We start from the raw sequence: 24,703 nt of genomic DNA, 5'->3' as shown, positions 1-24,703 counted from the left end.
ACAAAATTCTTTCTACAGATTAGAAAAAGGAACCTTTCCTCCAAACCATCTGGTGTTATGGTTTGGTAAATAGAGTGCATGCAAATTTTCAACTCTATATAGCTAGATATGGCAACCATAAATTTACAATAATATTTTAAAAAGAATTTATAATAATATTTAAAGAAGAATCAAACTGTATTATAAAAGTTTTAAAAGAGATTATTCTTTAAATTTCTCTTTGAATTTTATTCTGCTATTTCTCACTCTAATCTTATCTAATATCTCAGTTTGAGTATTATGTAGATTATTTCATTCTGGAGTGGTATTACCAATGAAATTTCTTCTCACTGTGTATATTCACTGAGGGACTAAGTCTAGGTTGAACCCCAGAGGAAGGTCTAGAGACACAAATGTGGTACTTGACTCATGGAACTCACAGCTAGCTCACTGAAATGATATATATGTAAAAGAATGTAATTTTCTTAATGTTATACTTACTGATAAACTTGTTTTGCATAGTCTCCAAGAGAGCTTGGTGAGCATCTTCAGCTTGTAAAGCATGTGAACATTCTCTAGCCAGTATGGTGCGTACAAGGTGCTCCCCACATCCTAGAAATCCAAGGAAACCAAGAATGATTGAAGAAAAGAATTATGAAACATCCTTCTTGTCTTACTAGTATTGAAACTCACTTATGTACCACTTAAGAAGTAACTGTTTTGAAAAACATATTAGTGATGGATGAAATGATATCAATAAACATTCTAGTAATTTTAGTAATGAGATTTGGCAGTAAGTGAAAAACAAGAAACTGTCTAATATCAAAAAGAAAGTAATAAAAATCTTTTTTCACCAGAATGACACACATATTACAAGAATTTAGTTTGTCTTTCTAGGAATCTCCTAGGCTTCTGTCTCATTTCCATCAAAAGATGACTACAAAAAAACTCTAATAATTTGCTTATATTCAATTGACCTTAGTCTACCTCTTTCCCTCTGACACTCCATCCACTTGAACCATTGGAGAAACACAGGCAGTCAGGGGCAACCTAAATGTCCCCAATGTACTTTTCACTGAAATGTCTACCACACATCAATAGTTTTAAGTGGACTTAATAGGAGAGTACCTCTCTCATATTCTTAAAATTTACATAGCCTTCACAGGTGAATACTCTATTTCTAAAGAAAGTGCATTTTAATTCCCTGTGGTGAATCTGCAACATTCCGACACCCTAAGAATGGGTAGGCATGATGATGCTGTGAAGCACTTCCTAGAATTCCATTAGTTTCTACCCTCTAAATGTAAAAATTGACTAAAAAGTAGAAATGAAGGAAATTTAATGTAGGTCAAGTGATTTCTGAAGAAAGAGCTTGATTAATAAATACAAACTATAAAAAAGCTACTTTGATAAGCAGTTGGAGGGGTAAGCCTTTTTTAAAAATTGCTAACTGACCCTTAAAATGTTTTTATATATAAAGTCAGCTTCACTATTTATACATCAGTGTCTAATTATCCACACAAGAATAGCAGATACCCAAGGTCTTTAGAAGGAATCTTTTATTTTAAACTTTTTTCCTTTAAAAATGATTCCTAGCTCAACTAAACTTAAACATGAAAGGGAAAGGGAGAAGAGGGAGGACAAAGAGGTGAAGGAAAGAAGGAGAAGGAAGAGATAATTATTCCTGCCTGAGGTGTTCTCTTAGTTTATTTGAAAATCAAGTCTTCCAATAATTTACATAATAGGTAAAGGTTATCAAATGGTCTAAGCATCTACTGAGACTCAAGTCTAGAACCAAAAAAAAGAAAAAGTAAAAGGAACATTTCCAGGGTCCACTTAGATTACTGAACCAAACCAGGGACAAAGCCTGTCTTCTCATGTCATTAATATGTATATGGAAAATATATTCACAAACATACAGTACACTCGTAAATAGAGTCAGGAATCTTTTAGCAATCAGTAAGATGTGGACAAAGTAAGTTAAATAGACAAATCTTAAATTCATGAAAATTAAACCAATACAGAGTTCTCATTTTAGCTAGTATGTACAGTTGGAAGATTTTAGGCCAAAAAAAACAAAACCCTGCCTTATAAATATCTATAATTGTTACACAATGTTGGTGCCTTTCATTTCAGATATTCTATTCATATATATATATCTCCTCCCCTCTCCTCTGCTCCCTATGTGCATGCACATAAGAATACACACATGTACATCATACACATGCAATACATACTCATTGTCAAAAATATAAACCATTCAAAGAGTGTTAAAGTTTTTGTTAAAAAGAAATTACCAGATATTTTGCCATTAAAAAGCTCTCCTGTAGTTTTTGGTAATGTTTAAATGTAAGTATCCTTCAAGATCTAATTATCTCTGTGAGTAACTACATTTAGAAGAAACAGGATTGCAGTGATCCCAATAGCTAAAGTTTTGCATTGTTTTTATAATGAGGGGAAAAATGAGAAGAAAGCTAATATAAAAGGAGTCATTTTTGACACAAGAGTGTAGAGACACTGTGTTAAACTCATGAAACTCCATTAATTTTAACACCTTTTTTGTATTTATTTGATGTTTGACAGTGAAATGTTATACTTTAGATCAAGAATAATTGTTAGGAAATTGGCATATTATAAACTACATGGGTATTTAAAAGGTTATGAATACAGACCTCACGTCACGTCAAACAGCTAAATCACATGAAGTTAACATTACATCAAAAATACACAAAATGAGTTAGAATTTTCCTCTGCTATTATACAGGAATATTCAGAATTTTCCCAATGATTGATTTTTACCAAGAAACTCTTAAAATTACAATTCTATTCAGACATGTATCACCAATAACAAACATAAGCACGCTGACACTTCAAAGATTACTCTCAAAAAAATTCTAATCAAAGAGACGTTTCACTTCTATGATTTCACCAACAAAATTCCAGTTTCTAAGAATAAGTTGCCATATAAATGAAGTGTGATTTAAAAGCACATCGTTCTATTCATAGATATTAGCAATAAGCACTTTAGTAATCCCCCTTTGGTCGCTACTCATACAAGTAAGGGTGCACTGTTGGTCTCAGATATTAACACAACCACAGATTACCAGACGAAAAGTGATAGATAAATGCCACATTTTAAGGGAACAAAAAGTACATACACTTAGCATCAATGATAATGACAATTAAATGAGCTAAAAAACATAGTGAATTCACAACTTACATTTTGAAAAACATTTTCACCTTTAGAGAATGAATTCACTATTCTGAAAACTAATAGATGATAGGAAATTAAAGATATCTCTATTTATCATATAGGAACAATACAGTAGGATAACCAAACAGTTTATGAAGGAAGTTGTACTTCATTGAATTATCCAAACTAATAAATGAAGAAGAAATCAACAGGGGTATGAGGTAATTTTTAAAATTTTTTTTATTTATTTATGCATACAGAATTAGGGTGCAGGTCAGAGGTGCAGAAACAGTGAGAGGATTTATCAGAGACAGAATGGGGAGAAAAACAGACAGGTCAATTGAAACACAATGCTCAGAGAGTGGGTCAGGAGAGGTCTGCCACACCATGTGGGTTATCTCCCTGGCAGGGGATAGAACTGGTGCCAAAGTGGCTGCTGACAGTGTTGCAGTGCTACGGGTTGGCTTACTGGTCACCAGGGAGGACCCCAATAATGTAATTATTTATAAACTGTATTCTAATAACTGATGCAAGAAACAATCATCAATGGCTGTTAGTATCACCAAAAAGAATTGCAGTTGGACATTACTGTCTTTTAATAAAACCATACCTTTGTAGTTTTGCCCTCCCCACTAATTATATCCAAATCTAGTCAAATCTCAAAATTCAATTATAATTTTATAGAAATTAATAGCATCTACAAAAAAAAAAAAACCCATACAGTTAACATCATACATAATGGTGAAAAACTGAATTATTCTCCCTGAAATCAGGAACAAGCAATAAGGTCTGTATTTCTATATTGTTGAATAGAAAAATTAGGTTCTAGATATTTGAGACATTAAAATAAGGCAAGAAAAAAATGAATAGAAGTCATTAAGATCAGAAAGGAAAAAGTAAAACTATCCTTTATTTGCAGATTAAACTGTTTATGTAGAAAATCCCATGTACCTACAAAAAAAAAAACCTTCTGGAGGTATTTCTTCAGATTCTATCTGATTAGCAGTCTAAGAAAATGGTCGCCTGGTGCTTCTCAGTCTCCAAAATGTGGACTTATTTTCATTTCTTCCCCATCCACATTTTCACCAAATTTTTAACGAGCATATATCTGGTGCCACCCCTAGAGTACACAGCAGTTGGTAGGAGTGCTGTATATTGTCATATCACTCCAAAGTTATTAGATTCCTACTTGGGTACAGATGCCAGTTCCCTCTTTTTATGTCCTACACACTAATGTTAGGGATTTAAATGAGAACTGTGGACTCTACTCAGACAATCTTATAATCCACTGAGGGTCAATATCCACAGCCATGTCATCTTACATTAATTTCAACATTCATCTTATGCTCACTTTACTCTATCCAAGTGTGTTTCCTGTTTCTAACTCCAGTATGTCCTACATCCAAAGGCTGGAATTTTAATACATTCCTGCTCTTGTGAGAACCTTTCACAATCTACACTAAAGATGAACTCACAACCAAAAAGTTATAAAACACACACTCTTAAGGCAGAATGAGCAAAGGATTATCAAACTAAAAAAAGGTGATAACAGAACACAGGTTCACAGGTAAATACTTTGGCTTTGTACACTACATGTAATTTCTGTCAACCATTTTATTTTTACAATGCTTTAGGAACCATTCTTAGCTCATGAACCATACAAATACAGATTTGAATGGTAGGTTATAGGAAACTAGAAGAGTTAAGAGAGTATCTTCTTTTTTTTAGGTGTTTTTAACAATGCCATCATTTCTCTAGTGAATACCCTGGTCTATACTGCCAAAGAGATTCTGTATCTCTATTAAAGGAGAAATCCAAGGTATGGGTCAAGCAGCAGGGTCTTGCATAGGAAAGAAAAGCTTACGCATTCCATTTACTCAATTTTCATACTTTTGTGTGTGTGTCTTCCTCCATCCTTCTTTTTTTCTCCCCCTCCCCTCTGTCATGCATGTACACACACACATGCATGGCCACACATATCCTACTCAGACCCTGTAGAATAGGAGTTAATGTTGTGTATACCTCAGTCAGACCATTTTTAAATCCAGTTGAGTGAATTTGGGATTTTTTTTCTTTCTTTTTTTTTTTTTTTTTACTTAAGCCTCAGGTTTCTTAGCTGTAAAATGGAAGTAGCAACTACCTCAGGGGGTTGTCGTGAGGACAAAATTATATAAAACATCAATATAAAGCATTTAGCATGAAGTTGGACATTTACTAAGTATTATAGTGAGTTTAAAGACTGCTTACAAAATAAAACATTTTATTCTAATGTGTCTCTCATATCTCTTCACCCTATTCTCTGCATTCTCCATGTACTAGGGCAAGGTGATTCCCAGCAAGTCTGAAAATCTCACTGAGAGACTGGAATAGAGTTAAAGGAGTTCAGTCCTTGATCTGCAATTCTGAAGGCTATTATCAGTGGAACTTTCACATAGGGTCATAATGATCACTTGGATAACATTTTCACTGTCGAATAAAAATATGATCAAGTTTTCCCCTTGTCTGAATGACACCTTTTACTGTGATTATCAAGGAATACAGATTCTAAATGAGTTTTGTTTGCTTTTTATTACTTTCACTATTTCCCCCTATTTCTACAGATTTGTTTATTTTTACAGATTGCTGACAGATTTGTTCCCTGACATCAAAGCTGCACACTTACATTCACAATACTTAGTCTTAAGACAAATAGAAAAAGTCAAGGTAGAGTCTTCCATACAGAGATCTGGCTCAATGTACTTCACTTCCCTATATCCCAGAGTGCTTGGCACAAGTAAATGTGAACTAATGCTACAGGTGTTTTGTTTTATTTCATCTCATCTTCATTACACATTTATAATTTTCACTTCAGCTTCAGTACAAGTTTCCAATTAAAATAATTAAAAATATGTAATGTAATAGCACATAAAACATATTGTCAAATCATATTTTAATTCTAAAAGGTAAGCGAAAACGAACTTAAAAGAGTTTACAGTAACAATAAACATGGAAATAATTTAAGACATAGATCTTCACTGCATCTTGAACTAATCTTTAATCTCTCTCTCACTTAGTGGTGGCAAACAGTGATAGCATGCACCAAATTAGTACAAATTAAAATTAATAGGCCTTTATGTGTCAAGCTTTTGATGTAGTGTTTAAATGAAGTGTTTAACTGTAGGATTATAATTCATCCACAGCACCCAAAATGAGATAAGCATGACTTCTAATCTCACAGATCTTTCTCCTTTAGGAGGCTTTATTTCTTCTGAACCACACTAACCTCCTTTCTGTTTCACAGAGCCCCCAGAGGCTGAAAGTGAAGTTGCATTCACAGGAGAGACATAACCCACATTCCTAGGCAGCCTGTAAACAAAAATACAGGATCAACAGAAACAAAAGCAGGCATTCAATACCACTGGCACACCACACTTCTCCAAGAATCAAAGGTGATTTTGGAGTATTTTATAATCTTATAAATACACCATTTGCTCTCACTGCAGCTAGTGTGCATCTGAAAAATCTTTCAACACATCCCCTGTTAGAAATCCACAAGGATGGATAAGTAATGAAGAAAGACCTTTTCAAATTTAAAAGGAAACATTTGGTACTTCAGTTTCCACTATTGCAACATCTCTTTTTCAACAAAGGAATTCATTACACAGTACGTCACCTTTTCCCTGTTGGAGGATTTAATGCCAATTCTGGAGCTGGGTTACTTCTGGGTTTCAAGCCTGTCTTGTGAATTAAAGAGAGGGCTGCCTTAAAAGTGATAGAACACACAAGATTTCATTCTTCACAGTGTCCCCACAGTTATCAAACCTGGAATCTATTATATGCAGGAAGAAAACATAAGAAACTTTAAAAGAGATGGAATAAGTGGTGAAGATGTCTAATCCAGTCAAACCCAAAGGTTATACTTTAACCAACACACACATAGTGTTTCCCCAATATTCAGTTCTATCTGAATTCATACCTTTCAGCACACTTTGGATATTTGTGGTAATTTACCAAAACAACTTGGGCTTTTCTTTTTGTACTGAATAATAACTAAAAGAAAAACCAATTTTATAATTGCCTCCTAAAGATCTTGTCTCTTGCTAACCATGATGTGACTGATAACATGATCCAGTACTTCAAAATATTTAAAATTCATAAAAATATATTAGAACAGTTAGACATGTGAAAATATTTCATCTATAATACTGTGCTAAGCATATGCTACAAAAAGCAAATGCTTGTATTGACTAGTCATTATTAACATTATCAATTTTATTAAGGCATAATCAAACCACAAAAAACTCACATTGAACAAAAAAAATAGTTGCATATGTGGGAAAAGCTCCCATTTTCTCAATATAATTACTTTCAAAGATTTTAGTTCAGAGAAACTAAAACATTTTAAATTAGTAAAAAAGTTACTCCAGAAGAGTAGTAAACATCCTTTATCCAATCTTTCATGTCAGTGCTTGTGGTTAACAACAGCTTCCCCTTTGTCAAGTTTGAACCATTCCTCTCCTTGTCCCTCTCTGATGAAGTCACATTCTTAGAGAATGTAGCCAATATTCACTTTGAGTGTGAATACAGATGATTAAAAAAATCTTTTTGTTCTAAATTATCTCAGTTTCGCTACCTAAGTAATAACATTCTAGTTAAGACACCAGGGGTGGATCCCAGGAAGAGAAAAAAAAAATCAGAAACAATTACCCCCCCAAAAAACTGGTGCTCTTAGCTATGATGGAGCACCTCAAATTTTCTACTACCACTATTGTATGTGACTGGGAAATATACCATATTTTTAAACATGAGAATTATCCACATTTAAGAACTTCATTTAGCCAGTAGTTGTAACAGTAGTATCACTGTTTGTAATGTTCACTTGTTGCTCCTGTCCATCTTCTATCAGAATTCCTGTTTCTGAAGCAGGTACCACATATGAAGAAAATCACCTGAATCTATAGAACCAGAAATAAGCTGCAATCAGATCCTTATGCCTCCATTTCCTCATTGGAAAAAAATTAACGATTTAGCTTGAAACAAAATTTTGTAGCTAAATTTTTAGCACTCAGTAACATTTTGGTTAAATTTAATTAAGATATTTAATTTTAATTTAATTAAGACACTATCTTAAGATATTAAAAATATGTACTTTTTTTTTAAAGCTCCTAATTAGTTCAGTCCAGTTTTGATTGGGTTCTTGGCTTTATTTTTGTTGAGTTTCAAATCAAGAGTTTTATGTAAATCTTGGACCTTAGCTCTTTGTCATATGTAAGATGTAAAAATACTTTCTCCTATTCAGTAAGATTTTTTTTCTTTCACTGTGCATAAGCTTCTTAGTTTGATGTCAAGTTAAATAGATACCTCTCTGAAGAAGACAACAGGCACATGTAGTATGTCCAACATCATTTATCATTAGGGAACTACAAATCAAAACCACAATGAAGTATCATTTTACTTTCATGATAATTGTCCATATTAAAAAAAAAATGTTGGTGAGAGTTCATAGAGAAAGCAACCCTTAAGCACTGTTGGTGAGAATGCAGATTTGTCTAGCTCATCTGGGAAACAACAGGGAGGATCTTCAAAATATTAAAGATAGATATATTATATGCATATAATCCAGCAATTCCAGTCTATGGTATTTATCCAAAGAATGCAAAAATAACCATTTTAAAGTATATATGCAGCCATATGTTCATCACAGCCCTATTTACAACCTAAGCACCCAATGACAGAGGAGTGGATTAAGAAGATGTTGTAGATATATACACAATGGAATGTTATGCAGCAATAAAAAGAGATGACATTGTTCATTTTAGCAACATGGGTGGAAATAGAGGGGATTCTTATTTCACAAAGTGAAATAAGAAAGATGAATTGATGATGTTGCTTGTATATGGAATACAGAAAAACAAGAGAGTAGTACACAAGACTAAACAAAACATCCTAGAAATATGGCTACAAAACTGAAGATATAAAGGGAGAAATTGGGGGATGAGGAACAAAAAGAGGGACCCAGTGGTGTATGGCACTTTGGTGTTGGGTATGGTGTGGTAACACACATCTGAAGAGGTATGAATCTATTCCCCAAGTCATCCACAGTATTGTTAGCCAATGTTATCTCAATTAAAATAAATAAATAAATAAAATGATGATGTATTAAAAAGAACGAAAAGCTTTTAACTAATGAAACTGAATATTTATATTAAATTCATCTATGGTGAACTTTACTTTTTAAGGTAGAGAAGAAAACATCATTGGGCCTCCCTGATGGCCTAGGGGCTAAGGTTTAACACCATCATGATATCACTGCTGTGGCTTGAGTTCAATTCCAGCCAGAGAACTAACCCACATGGTGCAGCAGACCTCTTCTTTCCTGTCCACAGCTCCCCTAAGCAGTGTATTTCAGTTTATCTGTCTGTTCTGCTTCCCACTCTGTCTCTGGTGAATCCTCTTTTCCCACACACCTCTAGCCTACACATCAGTTCTTCTATGCAAAATAAATAAACCTTAACAAAAAAATCACCATCTAATTCACCATCAACTCACCAACTATTACAGAGAGAGAATGTTCATATTATTAAGACTTTATAAATGAATTTAAGGAAAGCATTGGACACATTGAACAGATCACACTGAACAGATAAGAACTACAGTTCTAATATACAAGTCTTATGACACCAAGTAATGTGCTTATTACTTGGGCAGAAACCAGGCTAATATTGTCATGCAAATAGAGGAAATAAAAGCAAAGAAATTTAAAAGCCTCAGAAACCTATATTTATGAGTTCAGGGTCAAACCAAAGTAATAATTACCTACAGATTAAGTGGCATAAAAGTTGTGATACCAACACATAAATCTACAGAAAGCCTCTAATTTTAACCACAGCATCCTAGAAACAGTAAGTTCAAAAGAAAGACTGTTAAAACTGGACATTTCATTTTGCATTAAAGCCACAGTGGACACTTTATTACTAAGGAAAGTTAATTACAAAGAACAGTAATGGAGGTGTAATATAATGTTAAATAAACATTTAATTGTACATAATGATCATATATTGGAGATATAGCTCCGTATTGATTATATATTGGAGGTATAGCTCAGTAGTAGACAGCTGACTCACATTGATTATATATGTAGTATATAAAGCCTACAAGCAGAAAGAATGCATATATATGCAAGACAGTTTCACTATACCCTCCATTTAACCTATAATTACTAAGTCAGCCATATACAGTAACCATTTAACTAATAATTTTCATAACAAAATTTGGAAGTGATTCTAGAACTGAAAGAAAGGAAGTTTAAATTGATATCATTTCTCAGTAAATTTCTCTGTACAAAGGAGACAATAGAAATCATTTCATCAGCTTTAAAGTTATAAGCAGAGTTTATAAACAACATGCAACTTTTAAAGAAGTCATAAAATATGATGTAGAAAAAACTTTTAATATGCTCATGAGTCATAGCTTATCTCTTTCTCTAATCAATACAATATGAAGAGTAGCTCTGAAACGACAAAAACACCAAACTTCAGAAGGTGGGAGGGGAAAATGGTAATTCTATTCATCCGTTTAGATAGAGTATAATTTAAGAAGTAACAATAAATAATAATAAAGGATTCAAAGGCTATCTTACCATTAGTATGACTATCGTATAAGGAAATATTAGAAGAAAAAAAATACAGTTAGGCCATCTCAAATGAGTAGATGTACAAAAAGGCAAATGTTTAACATAAAGCCTATTACTTTTCAAGGTTTTATCTGACATTATTATTAAAAAGTAGTGCAAGGCAAGAAAATAATGATAATGATTAACAGCTATATATCAGAGACATTTTGTGGGGGTGGAGCAGGGAATGGGATCAAAAACAATGGGGGGAGGGAAATGCATGGACTATGGTGAGGGCACATGGGTGATTTGGTGATGGGAAACCCAGGGGATTGCAACTGAGATGGAAAAATGCACAAAAATATGTAAAAATAAATTATTATAAAATTCTTTAAAAATAGTGCTAGTTAAAACAGGAAATGCACTCACTTAATATTAAGGATTTATTTTAGCCAAGAAATTTATTTACAAGCATATTCAAAGTTATTTAAGTTTATGCTTCTTAATGTTTCCTAGGACCTGAGGAAAGAAAAAAAGGTGCATCTATACCTAAAATAGGTCAGAAAATTCATAGAATTCTACCTTAAAACTTATATATAACTTTTATACAGATTTTCAGAAACCCCAAATTAAGAACCCATATAGTCATCATTTTACCAAAAACCTATGAGGTATGGTTATAAAACATTAGTTGAACTTCTGTTTGATTACCAATAAAAAAAAAATCACTTAGGGAGCCACAAGCATATTCAAAGTTATTTAAGTTTATGCTTCTTAATGTTTCCTAGGACCTGAGGAAAGAAAAAAAGGTGCATCTATACCTAAAATAGGTCAGAAAATTCATAGAATTCTACCTTAAAACTTATATATAACTTTCATACAGATTTTCAGAAACCCCAAATTAAGAACCCATATAGCCATCATTTTACCAAAAACCTATGAGGTATGGTTATAAAACATTAGTTGAACTTCTGTTTGATTACCAATAAAAAAAAAATCACTTAGGGAGCCATGAAATCAATGTGACAAAGGCAATTGTGACACTCATTATTTGGAGAGTAACGTGCAAATTATAATACAAATACAAGCATTAAGTTATCACAATAGAATCACACAATTTCCTGACTGAAATAAACAAGAAGAAATCACTGGTACCGGTCAAATTAAACATGTAGTTTTTAAACATCCATGTTCATTGCAGTACTTTTTACAATAGTCAAGCAGTGGATACAATATTAAGAGCCCCAAAACAGGCAAATAGATCAGAAAGATATGTACAGATATATAATATGGAATACTACTCAGCTATTAAAAAAATAAATTCCTGCTTTTGTGGTATCATGGATGAGTATGAAGGCGACTATGCTAAACAAAATAACTCAGGAAAAGAAACAAATTCCAGATGGTATCACTTAAATGTGGAAGAAACAAGCAAAGGATCAGATAAAGCCAAATTAAGAACTAACCCCAAAAAAATTGAAGATAGAATTAAAGCTGCCAGAGGAGAAGAGGCGAGAACAAGGTTGGGAGTAGAATGGATTATGGTGAATTATAACTATGTGTGTCTTGGCAATTAGTGGCGTGTGGTAACAATACCTGAGGAGGGAGTTGCTGTACTTCTAACATACTAAACCAATGTTACCTCAATAAAAAACACTGGGGGGTGGTGGGGAGGAGTTGTCACTTTTCATTAAATCTTGAAATACTTGTGTTAAGGTACAGAAGCATATATGACTAACAATCAGAAAGCCAAAGGAAATTCTCTATGCAACAACCTATCACTAACTAGCACTGTATGGATAGCAAAAACACATTTTGAAAAGTAAAGAAAAAAGTATTCAGTTTAAAACCTTAAAGTTCTATCCCTTGCTGTCCACATTAATAAATCTTATTGTCTTGTGAAATATCATGACAATGTGCACTGTACTGAAAGGCCTGACAATCTAGAAATTGCCAATCAAGTCTCTTTTTTTTTTTCTTAATTGATCTGGACACAGGTAGATAAGGCTGAAAGAACATGACAGAATTTTGCAGTATTCCATAATGATAGTTAGCTTTCCCACTAAGAATGAAAGAAGCTGTAGAGCCCAGTTATTCACACATAAACAGGTGGCGCCTATGAAAACACAGCAGTCTTGGGTCTGTCTCTTCCTCAGAAGGTGATGATATCTTTATTATTGTGAGTGGGAGTAGATATTCTCTCACAAAAGTATGACAGGCTGCCATCCTTTCTGCAAGATTTCACACAGTGTTTTTTTTGTTGTTGTTTGTTTGTTTGTTTGTTTGTTTTCAAAGGTTTATTTATTCATATAGAACTGGGATACAGGCCAGAGATGCGGAGGGTGAGAGGATTCATCAGAGACAGAGCAGAGAGCAGAACAAGCAGACCGACTAAGTACACTGCTGAGGGGAGCAGCAGGAGGGTTAGGGGAGGTCTGCCTCACCATGTGGATCTCCTCCTGGGCAGGCGGGGATCGAACTTATGCGGAAGTGGCTTAATTTTCTTAGTGCTGTGCTTTAATCCGCTGCGCCACCAGGGAGGGCCCTGGCACAGTGTTTTTAATGACATTTCAGAGTCACATATTCCTTTGCATATTCTGATCAAATGACATCCCAGAACATCAGCAGATCATCACCCTGACAGATGTAACAGAAAGTCTGGCCTGGCACAAACTCTGGGCAATGGATCAGTTGAAGTTTGCAGAGGACGGTCTTACAGTTGACTATTTTTCCAATTCTAACTTTCCTCTCACTTTCTAGATTGTAATTCCCACAGTTGTGCTATAAACAAATTTTAGTATAAAGAGAAAATAAGCTAAAAGTAAAGTGAGTGAAAAGTTACATACCAGAATTAGACTAAGCATAAGACAGCTGGTATTACTATATAAAAGTTAAACAAAATAGATGTCAAAATAAAAAGGATTACCTAGAGTTAAAGGATATTTTATAATGATAAAAAAACATAATCCATATGTGTGTCACCTGAAAATTTCTAAATGAAGAACTGTATATATAATACTTCTAAATGTAAGCATTTCTAAAACAAGAAAATAATATCTATATAATGGATTGGAAAATATCAAACATATAAACATCCTTAACTTGACAGCATTACATGTGTGCAAATAAATTAGATAAAAACAAAATTTATTAAATTAAATAAAACCTAATTGAACATCTTAGGATAGTGCCTGGGCATCACCTCATTATTTTGAAAAATGATGTATCAATAAGAAAAGAAGTATCTTTCCTGCCTTTTCTGTATAAACTACTGGTAGTCAAATAGACAATGAGGAAAAGAGTTGCATTTTAGAATTATAACAAATAAATGCAGAAGAAATCATAGGCTACAAAAAAATATTAAATAAAATTTAAATGAACAAGACTTACATGGCAACCATATAAGAAAATGTTATAGAAAAAATATAAGAAGCCAGTCATAGAGGATTATGTACCATGTAACACCATGCTCAATAAAAGTTGTAAAAATAAATAATACATTATTTGTGGATGCATATATATGTGATTAAACTTTTCTCTTTGAAAGAATGATAACACAAGATAATATTCATCCTTGAGGCATGAAGGTCAGGGATTTGGGACAAGTATGAGTACATGCACTATTCTTGGTAATGTTCATGTTAAGAGTATCTAGTTTAAGGGATTTGATTCTATCTTTATGTTTCCTAAGTTAAATATAGAGTATATTACAGATTTATATTATTTATTTATGCATACAAAAGCTGGGGTGTAGGTCAGAGGATGGGAGAGTGGGGGAAGAGGATTGATCAGAAACAGAGGGAAACAGAACAGACAGATCTACTGAAATGTACTACAGAAGAGAGCAGCAGGAGACACAGGAGAGGTCTGCAGAGCCATGTGGGTCACCTCCAGGGCTGTGGCCAGGCTGCATTCTAACCCATTGTGCCACCAGGATTGACTTCTGTGGCTATTGTAACAAACTAACCCACTGAGCAGAATTTTTACAAGCTATTTAGAAGTAATAACATAAGTTACTATTTAAATCACCAACTTAAGAGTTGATAAATTCCTTAACTTTATGAAATAATCAGGGGTACAAAGGTGGACAATCTATGATTAAGAATCCCATGAAATTTCATTAAAATTTTGTGTTCATTTATGCAGCCAACTGTGTTCACATGTATGTTTTAAGTGGCAAGATACACCATTTTTAGTTTTTAAGGGAAAATGGTTGTTCCCAAGAAAATTACTATGGTAACAAGTCTTCAAAGACAGGCCCTGATAAATGCAGTTGCTCAGTATTCATGCTTTATGTGATCATGCTCTACACTGACTAAACTGGTTCTATAATTCACTTTTATCAAAAAAAAAAAAAAAACCACACAAACAGATTAAAGGAAGCCTGAAAACTTTCAATTTTGGGATTTTAGAGTCCTGTGCTATCATTCAAGATACCTGGTTACCTTGTTTTAGTGGGGGAACATTGTTACTACCTAGAAAGACAGCAAGAAGTCCTGGTAGACAGTGACTCTAAAGCATTCCAGCACACATTCCAGGGGAGCCTAGCATTCTCGTTGTTATTACCAAGGCACATGACATGGAATGAACCATCATGACCATCTAGTTAAGATACCTCTTCATTTCAAATACCTTTATTTTGCAACATAATGGCTGAAACAAAAATCACAGGATATTCATTAAAGGATATAATGTCACTCCTCAGTTCTCAGTACATGGACACATATAAACACACAATGCTATCTTCATGAGTTTCACTGAGCAAAAACTTTAGTCACTTTGATTTCATACATTTTATTTACATACACCCTTTTATTACATTTAAAGAAAACATAACTCAAGACTCTCATTTTGTCCTTATATTAAAAGAAGTAAAAAGGAATGAAAACCAGAATGACCGTTTGTTTTAGATACTACAATGGTTACTTATGCAAAGGACTTTCTTCTTCTCTGGGCTAAAACAAAACAAAACAAAAGACTAACAATAAAAGAACACATGCTTAAAAGGTAGAAGACTAAGATATTGCATTGTATTATTTCATACTAGGACAATTATTAAACTTTTACTAAACAGAAATACTTTCTGTCAATTAATTTCCACAATAAATCTTACAAATGATACTTGAGAGGGAAACAAATTCAAACAGAACTAGGAATCCTGCCTTAGAACCAAGAAGCAAAGCAGAACATAAACAATATGAAAAAGGACAGATCCCATTTCATCTATTCAATTTGAACGAAATAAAGATATAAACAAACTTTGTGGTGGCGTGTTTTTTTTTTTTTTTTAAATCTACTGCATTTGATTTTTCCAAACAAAAACACTCATTTTCCACAGCCAGGTCTCTGTTAACCAAAAATAATGCCATGACAAAGCTTGGCTTTGGTAAGGACAGATTTAAATGACATGTTTTTTAACTCTGTAAATACCTAACAGTAGAACAACAGCTGATTAAATTTTAGTTTAGCTACTCTTCTTTTCTACTATCATTCAGTGAAGATTCTTCAGATTCTTTGGGCATTGTTTGACCTTTCTAAACCTCAGATTTCGCATATAAAATGGAATCATTAAAGAGAAAAGTACTTAGCATAGTGCCTAACTATAGCAAATGTTCAATAATGGTCATTGTTGCTATCATTCTTATTATTAACCACAAAATGTCTATTAATAGACCATAACAAATGTTCAACAATGGTCACTGTTGTTACCATTCTTATTATTAATCACAAAATGATGCCAACTGTCAAGCTTAGTAAAATAATGGAGATTACCAGCATATCTATTTCCTTTTAACAGGATTCTGATTTTTCTCTGCTTTCTACTCTTCCCACCCCCAGTCATATACATGACCCACAGCATCTAATGTACTCATGATTGGTTCTGGGTAACATACTGTGCAAGTGAACAGTTCAGGAATGGGCATGTGAACCAACATTAGCCAACCAATGAAATGTGTAAAGTCTACTGGAGAGCTTCGGAGGAACTCCTAAAAAAAGATATACCTAAAAAGTTTATTTTTTTTATTCCACTAGAGATTTATTATTGAAACCAATTTAAGTAGTGATTTTTGTTACCCGCAGTCAAAAGCCCTCAAATTACTACAATAAGGCATGAAAGTGGTCATGGACTTTGCCTGTTTTGCTCCCTACTCTGTATCTGGTGAATCCTCGCACTGCCCCTGCACCTCTGGCCTGTACCCCAGTTCTGTATGCATAAATAAATAAATCTTTAAAAAAAAGAAAAGAAAAACTACAAAGAAGGAAATGCTACTAAGATGTGAAGTAAAATCAAAAAGGATGAGACAAATCAGGAAAGTGAAAATGTCCCAGACAAATATATTAAAAATATTTCAAGGGAGAATATTATATTTCTATGTTCCACTGAACTTACTTTGACATGAGAAAGTTTAACAGGTAAAAAGACAAATCTAAACTTTAAGGACAAGGCAGAACTCAGATGAAGCAAAAACTCATTTAATCTTCAAGTTTTTATTGTTCTCTGACAGAAATCTCACTAGCTCTTTTAACTCTATGAAGCAAATATTCCTTTTACAATTCTGGACACACACCACCATATCATCAGAGCAGAATTCAGCCAGGAGCTTATTATTTTAAAATTAATATCAATATTACAATATAATTGTACAAATCTATGTTATTTTGAAATTAATAGTGATTAATCTGAGAGATTACATGCATATAATTTGTAAGGAAATTATGAAGAATGAGGAAAACATTTTCATTTCGGACTAGAATAGAGATAAATGGATGGAGAAAATAAATTCAGTATTACAGATGTACCCAAACACTGAGTCCTGCTCAGTGATACAAAATGAAACATGAATGGTCATTAGCATAACTTTGTTTCTTCAGTTAAAAAAAATATTTTACCCCCGGGACAGGAAGCTATATTTTTCCCACCTGCTCCCTCTACTCCAATGCAATACTAATTCTGGTTCCCAAATCCATGATATTCCATACTCCAAGCTGCTTCATGTGTGAACCTACTCTTCCATTCAATATGGATATGTGTAGATCTAAAATACTTTTGTGGAATTTTACTTGAGTTCTCTAATTCTTCAATATCCAACTCAGATTTTTTTTAAAATGAATATCCATGGCCCATATTGGCCAACGCTTGTTTCAATTATTTTTAAGCAAAGTCAAAAGAAATATAAAATAACAAATAAGTACTTTTTTGTATATAAACAAAACTTTCTGAAAATAAAAATTTAAGGTCATGGCGTGTTATACCATGGGCTAAATTCACTAATGAGAACCATGACATGCATTCAAAAACAAATAAATAAAATGCAAGCTTGTTTCTATATTCTACATCTACATGTCTCCATTTCTCCATTTCTCCATGATTCACCAATAAATATTTGTGTTCAAATTAACCAGCAACCACGGACAAAATAAGTACAATTAGACACATCTGATTCAGCATTACATCCTCTTTACCTCTTTCACCACCTTTTAGAATTAGCAGTTTGTTTTATTCATTTTTGTTTGCAACAAGAACCTTAGCTAATGTATCAGATGACCCCATAGGTATATTTTATAAGCATCTGAAAATACAAATATCATTTCTGCCAAAACAATAACCCTCAGAACTCTCTATCCATATTGGTTCATAATCACTTTTAACTATCTGTTAACACCCTTAAAGATATAGAGGTTCAAGGATATACACCAGATCTCCTTAACTTTAAATCCATCAAACAAAGTGGGGGGAAAGACAGGAAAACTGTATTGGATGAGTATAATGTGCTAGGCACAGGTTGGGGATAAGACAACTTTGCATTGAAAAGTATCTTGCTACTTAATGCATGATCAATGGTAAAATGGTACTGTCATCAACTGGAAGCTTGTGGAAAATGCAAAGCCCCTTCCAGCCCCATTGGATAACAATCTGTATTTTAATAAGAGCTTCAGGAGATTCACATATACTAAAGTGTGATAAAATTAAATGTTAAAGGAAAAAAAGTCTCAGAATTGAAGAGATACCATTAAGGTTATTATCCCAAATAATTCTAAGAAATTGGAAGCCCAAACCAAAGTATGTTTCTAAAGAATCATGTAGTATCTTATACTGAAGATGTTCAATGAAATCTTAAGAGGAACTGACCCAGACTTCAAGCATCTGAAAGCTAAAATCCTGAACTCCCTGGGCATCAATTTTTGCATAACAGCTTGCCAACATCAGACATATTATGTACCTTTAGAAAGTGATGAGTTATACCATGTACAACTTTCATAGCAACAAATTATCAATTTACGAAACTCAAAGTCAACATATTGTGCCTCACAGTCATTTTAGCTGGCAAGACTTTAAAGTACACACAAATCTGAAGTAATGCCTTGGAAATATTTGATTTATGTTAAACAGCACTCTGGAATTTAAACATTCTATGCTTAACCAAACCCTATTTCTGGCCAATCAGCTCACCGATCAGCTTACATGTACCCTTCCAACATATACTCCCCAGTTAAACTTAATGTTTAAAATTTTTAAGACTTCTCTGTTTTTTTTTTAAATAAATCTTATTTCAACTATATTTCCTGAGCTGAAAAGAACCACCACTACCACAACAAAATACCAAAAACAGCCTTGTGCTATAAAAGGCACTGCCAGTATTGAGTGAACTCTAGCTCTAACAAGAACCTTCTACAGAGGGAACTAAGATGGCAAAGCCATGAAGGCCTTCAGTCCAGTAAGGAACACGAAGCAGCGTGTCAGAAAGAAATTGTTTTTCTGCTCCTTTTGATGGGTTATGCTTTCAAGTCAGGAAATTAGAAACAGGTGTGCCAGAGGGCACACACATCCTCACTCCACGCTGAAAAACACGAGTTTTCAATTTTCAAACATGAAAGGGACTCCTGTTGAATGAAAGAAGAAATGAAAATCCAGCTCTGTTTCTGCAAACCATATGAAGGGAGCTTAGAAAGGCTTTGACAAGTTGCTCTACTTACTCCCTCTCCAACTGACAGCAGGTAGTACTCGACAATGGGAAGGGAAAGGCATTCTTTCAAGTGAGAACAATCAAAGGGAAAATTACACTAAGGATCTCAGCACTGGCGTTTTAAACCCATCACTTTATGTTATGCTTCTGTTTCTATCATTTCTTCACCTTGTATTTTTAAATTAGAATTACATTATTGTATCAAATAGCAAGGCGATGCAAAGTAAATATCTAGCAAAAAACAAATTGCAAAATGACAAACATCAAATATCTTAGGACTCACTTGATCCACTATAATACAAATCCAAAAGATCTTTGAGAGAGTTACCCCTTCTTCATGATGTCCTGAGCTTCCCTGGAGTGCTAGAATCATTCTGATGAGTATATGAATGGATTCATAGTGTTAATCTTAAAAGCACTGATTCCTGTGGGTTTGGGAAGGAAGGTGTGTGGCAAGGGAGAGATGTACTAATGACTACAACAACAGACAGACCTTCAGATGCACATACATGCCAGTAAGTTACCCTTTGGGAGACACTGCAGTATATGCTCCTTAAGTGAAGGGATTCAGGAGTGGCAAACCTTTGGTTAGATAATAATTCAACACATTTCTATACAGGCAAGAATTTCCCTACAGTGTCAGTTAAGGTCATAAATGCCATGATTTTTGAAGGTAGAGACTGTCTTTTCTTTTATGAAATGAGAGCCTCTAAAATATGTTTTTATAGCAAGAAAGTGATTACTCACAAGCTATCTTACATAAGAGCAAAATGCCTTCACTGAAGTATGCAGGAGGATATCCTTCATGTACTTTAAAACTATAATATTAACATAATATTAAATGGAGAAAGTATATCAAAAGTTAATATCCTCACTTTTGGGCAGAAATCTGCCAAAATTATAAATACAATCACAGGGTAGCAAAATTATCAGTTTCATTTTCCAAATCCTTTTCAGCAAGCATGTATCATTTCATAATCAGGAAAAAATTCATTCTTTTAAAACCTAAAGGATACACGATAACTGAAGCTATCACCCTGAGGTGACTTCCTAGGAAATAATCTAGAATAGTTCAGATTCTACTTTATTTTGAGTGACTTTAGTTATGTAAAAAAACAGGAAATATTATATTAATAGTTCATCAGATAGGAAGTGACCTAATTAGAATAGCCAACAATCTCAGAATAGAATTCCTGTCCAAAATAATTATTTTAATTCTTGGAAAGGTAGATTACACTGTTATCTATAAGTATATGAAGTTTCTTCCTCACCACCATTAACTAAATAGTCCAAAGAATCAAGTACTTTTTAAGTGAGAAACAGTATTGCCTAATAAGGTGGATAAAGGAATGAAAATAGGATAAAGTTCCTGATTCCCACACAGAAGAAATATCAGCAAATATTTAACTGCTCAGACAGTTTTGTCTCTCATTGTCTGAATCAATGCTCACTACTCCAGAACAACCTCAAAAATGAATGATCTCTCTTCATCTATATTCTAGGGTACGAGCATCTTTTCACTAAAAAGAGACCCTATTATATACAAGAGAAAATTTAAATATTTAGTCAAGATCATATAGAGACTACCTTTAAGACCCCCAAATTAAGTTCCACACATCTGTATTTACCTCTGTTCTTCAGGCATCCTCTAGTCTCATCACTCTTCTCTTTACACCCTTCTCTCAGTCCTGATTCTTGTAGGCCTGACGTAGCTACTCCATTGTTGTGAAAAGTTTATATCCCCCACAAATTCATGTAATAAAGTCCTAACACCCAAGGTCATAAGGGGTTACATTATAATGAGATTAGTGTTCTTAGAATAAGAGGAAGAACAAACAGAGCTAGTTCATTTTCTCTTTCTTTTCTTCCCCACCAAACTTTGATGATATAGTAGAAAGGCGGCTTCTGCAAAAACAGAGTAAGAGACCTTATGATAAAATTAATCACCTATTACCACTGTGATCTTGGAAATCCAAATCTCTAAAACTCTGAGAAATTAATGTGTGCTGTTCAAGTCATACAGTCTATGGTATTTTGCCATAGTAGAACTAAAACAGCAGCTCAATGTGGTGACTCATATTCAATTGTCATCAACTCATTCAACAAGCATCAGGGCTCTAAAAGATAAGCACCACTAACATCAGTCAAGAAAACTGAAGAAAATCCCTACCCTCATTGACTCTCATGGTAAAGCAAAGTAGAAAATGATAAATAATTCAAAGATGTGAAATATCAAATAATGAAACACATGATGGAAAAAGTAAAACAAGAAAGGAAAATCAGGGTTGACTGAGGGAGGATTAATATGTTTAAATCTGGTAGTCAGGGAAAATTTCCAGGACAAGGGGAGCCATCTAATTAGTAGCAGATGAAGTGGGTAGCAGGGACTCACACTATTAAGGGTAAAGAGCTAAGAGGGAAAGAAGCAACCCGGGCAAAGGCCCTGTATTGTGGGTGTGCCTGGCATACATGAAGGATAGCAAAGTAGCCAATGTAGCTGGACTGAAAGAGCAAAAGAAGAAAAACAAGCAAGAGTTATAGTTTGAGGAGGTAAAGACACCTGGTATAAAGTCTCACAGACCCATTATAAGAATTTTGGCTTTCCTTTTCAGTAAAATGAGGAATAGGTGGATAGTTTGAAGAAAAGGTATGACATGATTTAACTTAAGCTTGTGTACCAATGCCTGTGTTGAGAAATGAATAAAGGGGAAAAGAACAAATATCAAAGCATTAGCTAGGGCCTGCTGCAATGTTCCAGATGAGAATAATAATTTGAATAATTGGTAGCAGTAGAGGTGCTAAGAGATGATCAGATTTTTTTTTTAAAGACTTATTTATTTATGCATACAGAACTGGAGTACAGGCCAGAGGCATAGGTGCAGTGAGAGGATTCACCAGAGACAGAGTGGGGAGCAGTGTAACAGGTGATCAATGAAGTACACTGCTGAGGGCAATCATGGGCAGGTCAGGAGAGGCCATGTGGATCACCTCTGGGGCGGGGATCAAACTCATGCTGAAGTGGCTTTAGCTTCTTAGTGCTGTGCTTTAACCCACTGCGCCACCAGGGAGGGCCCAGAGATGATCTGTTTTAAAAATATTTAAAAAGGAAAGTAAGCAGGATTTGTTGTTGAATTAGATGTGCAGAAGCTATAAAAGAAAAGAGTCACTGAGTCACTGGGAGTCAGCAGTTGCCATTTTCTGTGTGATAAAGGCTGCCAGGGTTGGTATTTGGGAGAGAGTAACAAGAGCTCAAATTTAGACAATATATTTTTGAGATGTCTATTAGATATTATTAGGTTCTGGAGACCCAGGTGGGAGGTAAAAATGTGGATGTTGTTAGCATATATATGGTATTTAGCCACTAAACTAAATGGTAATACTAAAGGAATGTGTATATTTAAAAGAGGGAGAAGTTCAAAGACATCTCAGTTCAGTTCATCATTGAGAGTTCAGGGAGAAGAGAAATTTCGGCAAAGTGACCCTGAGAAATTTCAGCAAAGTGACCCAGTAAGGGAGAAAGAAAAACAGTAGTGTTTGGTACTCGAATTATTTCCAGGGGACCAAGCCATCCTAAAAACTCTTATCAAATGCTAGTTAGAGGACTAAGAGTTGAATTTTGTAATATTGACAAGGGTAGATTTGTCACAGTGTTGGAGAAGAAAGTATAACTGATAAATAAAAGGAAGGAGAGAAATAAGAAAAATAAGGGAATGTAAGTATAGACAACTCCTTGAAGTTTCATATTGAAAGTTTACTAAAAAATGGTGTCAAGAGTTAGGAAGGAGGCTGAACCCATAAGTGACCTATATACAGTTTGCTGAGAATAAAAGCATTTTTATTTAGGACATTAAACAATAAATTAAACCACCAAACATGCTTGTGATATATACAGAGCATTAAAGTAGATGACTATTATTAAGAAGGAAGCAAAGAATGGCTTCCTGTCTTCATCCTTATTCCTGGACCCCAGAGAGCAGGATACCCTGTACTTCATAGCAAAGTTCCCTGGAAAGATGATTAGAGCACAAATTCATCAATTTCCCATAGAGGAGCAGAGGAAGACACGTGGTGGATCACAGGTTGAAAAACCAAGAGGGGGCTGACAATCTTGGAGGAAGAGATTGCAGTCTGCCTGAGAAATATTAAGGGGAATGTCAGTCTCATTCTTTGCATTTTTGATCTCCTTCACCTAAGATCAAAAATTCACTTAGAAAACAATGCTCACTCCCTTACTACTCTCAGATTTCTAGGTCAATCCAGAGTTATGACCTAGAAAATCAAAGAACCTAGAAAACCAGAAATCACTGGTGCACATATGACAGCAGAGGGCAGGATCTTTTTCTATGCCAGACACTTTAAGGGAGGGAGACTGAAGCTTACATCACATGGCCTCCAGTCAGTTGCCACATTACTATGGATTCACTATTTCTCTGTAGAAAAACAAGACTATACTGACAAGTAACAGAACAGCGACAAGATCAACCAGTGCAAACATTTAATCTCCTGCTTTATTCCTCCTTGTGATCTTCTAATGCTGGATTTGCTTTACTTTCATAGCCAGACAGAGACCACAGATGTATCTTACATTATACATATGATGTACAACTGAAAAACTATGTGTGATCCTGATTTCAGAAAAAATAAATAAGATTTTAAAAAGCTATCTAAAGACATTCCAAGGTAAGTAATCTTTTTGAAAGGATAAGTATCATTCACAGAAAAGAGAGAAATCACATAGCCATTTCTTTCCTTTTTTTCACTGAAGTATTTAACATAACACTGGTAAATTTAAGGTATATAACATGTTAATTTGACATTTATATACTGTTGTAATGATGGTCACTGAAGCAAAAGATATAGTATCTATTACATTAAATATATAGTATCTATTACATTAAATAATTTCTTTTTAGTGGGTAGAATACTTAAATTCAATTCACTTAGCAAGTTTGATGATTATAAGAAATGTTGTTG

The 24,703-nt window shown here is 34.1% G+C and overlaps 1 protein-coding gene across 4 annotated transcripts in view; it reads right to left on the bottom strand.

Moving 5' to 3' along the window:
• The window catches only part of TASP1 (taspase, threonine aspartase, 1), a 199,315-nt gene that overhangs the window by 79,030 nt on the left and 95,582 nt on the right, over window positions 1-24,703 (bottom strand). For all 4 annotated transcript variants that reach the window (XR_001145711.1, XM_004687161.1, XM_012728473.1 and 1 more), the window contains exon 11: window positions 481-591. Coding sequence is in view for 3 of the 4 variants with exons in the window: in XM_004687161.1 (XP_004687218.1) it covers window positions 481-591 (111 nt within the window). In the remaining variant the exon portion in view is untranslated. The remainder of the gene's footprint in view (window positions 1-480; window positions 592-24,703) is intronic.

Source organism: Condylura cristata, unplaced genomic scaffold, assembly GCF_000260355.1.
Source record: "Condylura cristata isolate star-nosed mole 26May11 unplaced genomic scaffold, ConCri1.0 scaffold00022, whole genome shotgun sequence".
Taxonomy (NCBI): domain Eukaryota; kingdom Metazoa; phylum Chordata; class Mammalia; order Eulipotyphla; family Talpidae; genus Condylura; species Condylura cristata.
Note: the sequence above shows the minus strand (reverse complement) of the source record. Positions and strands in the feature narration are given on the sequence as shown.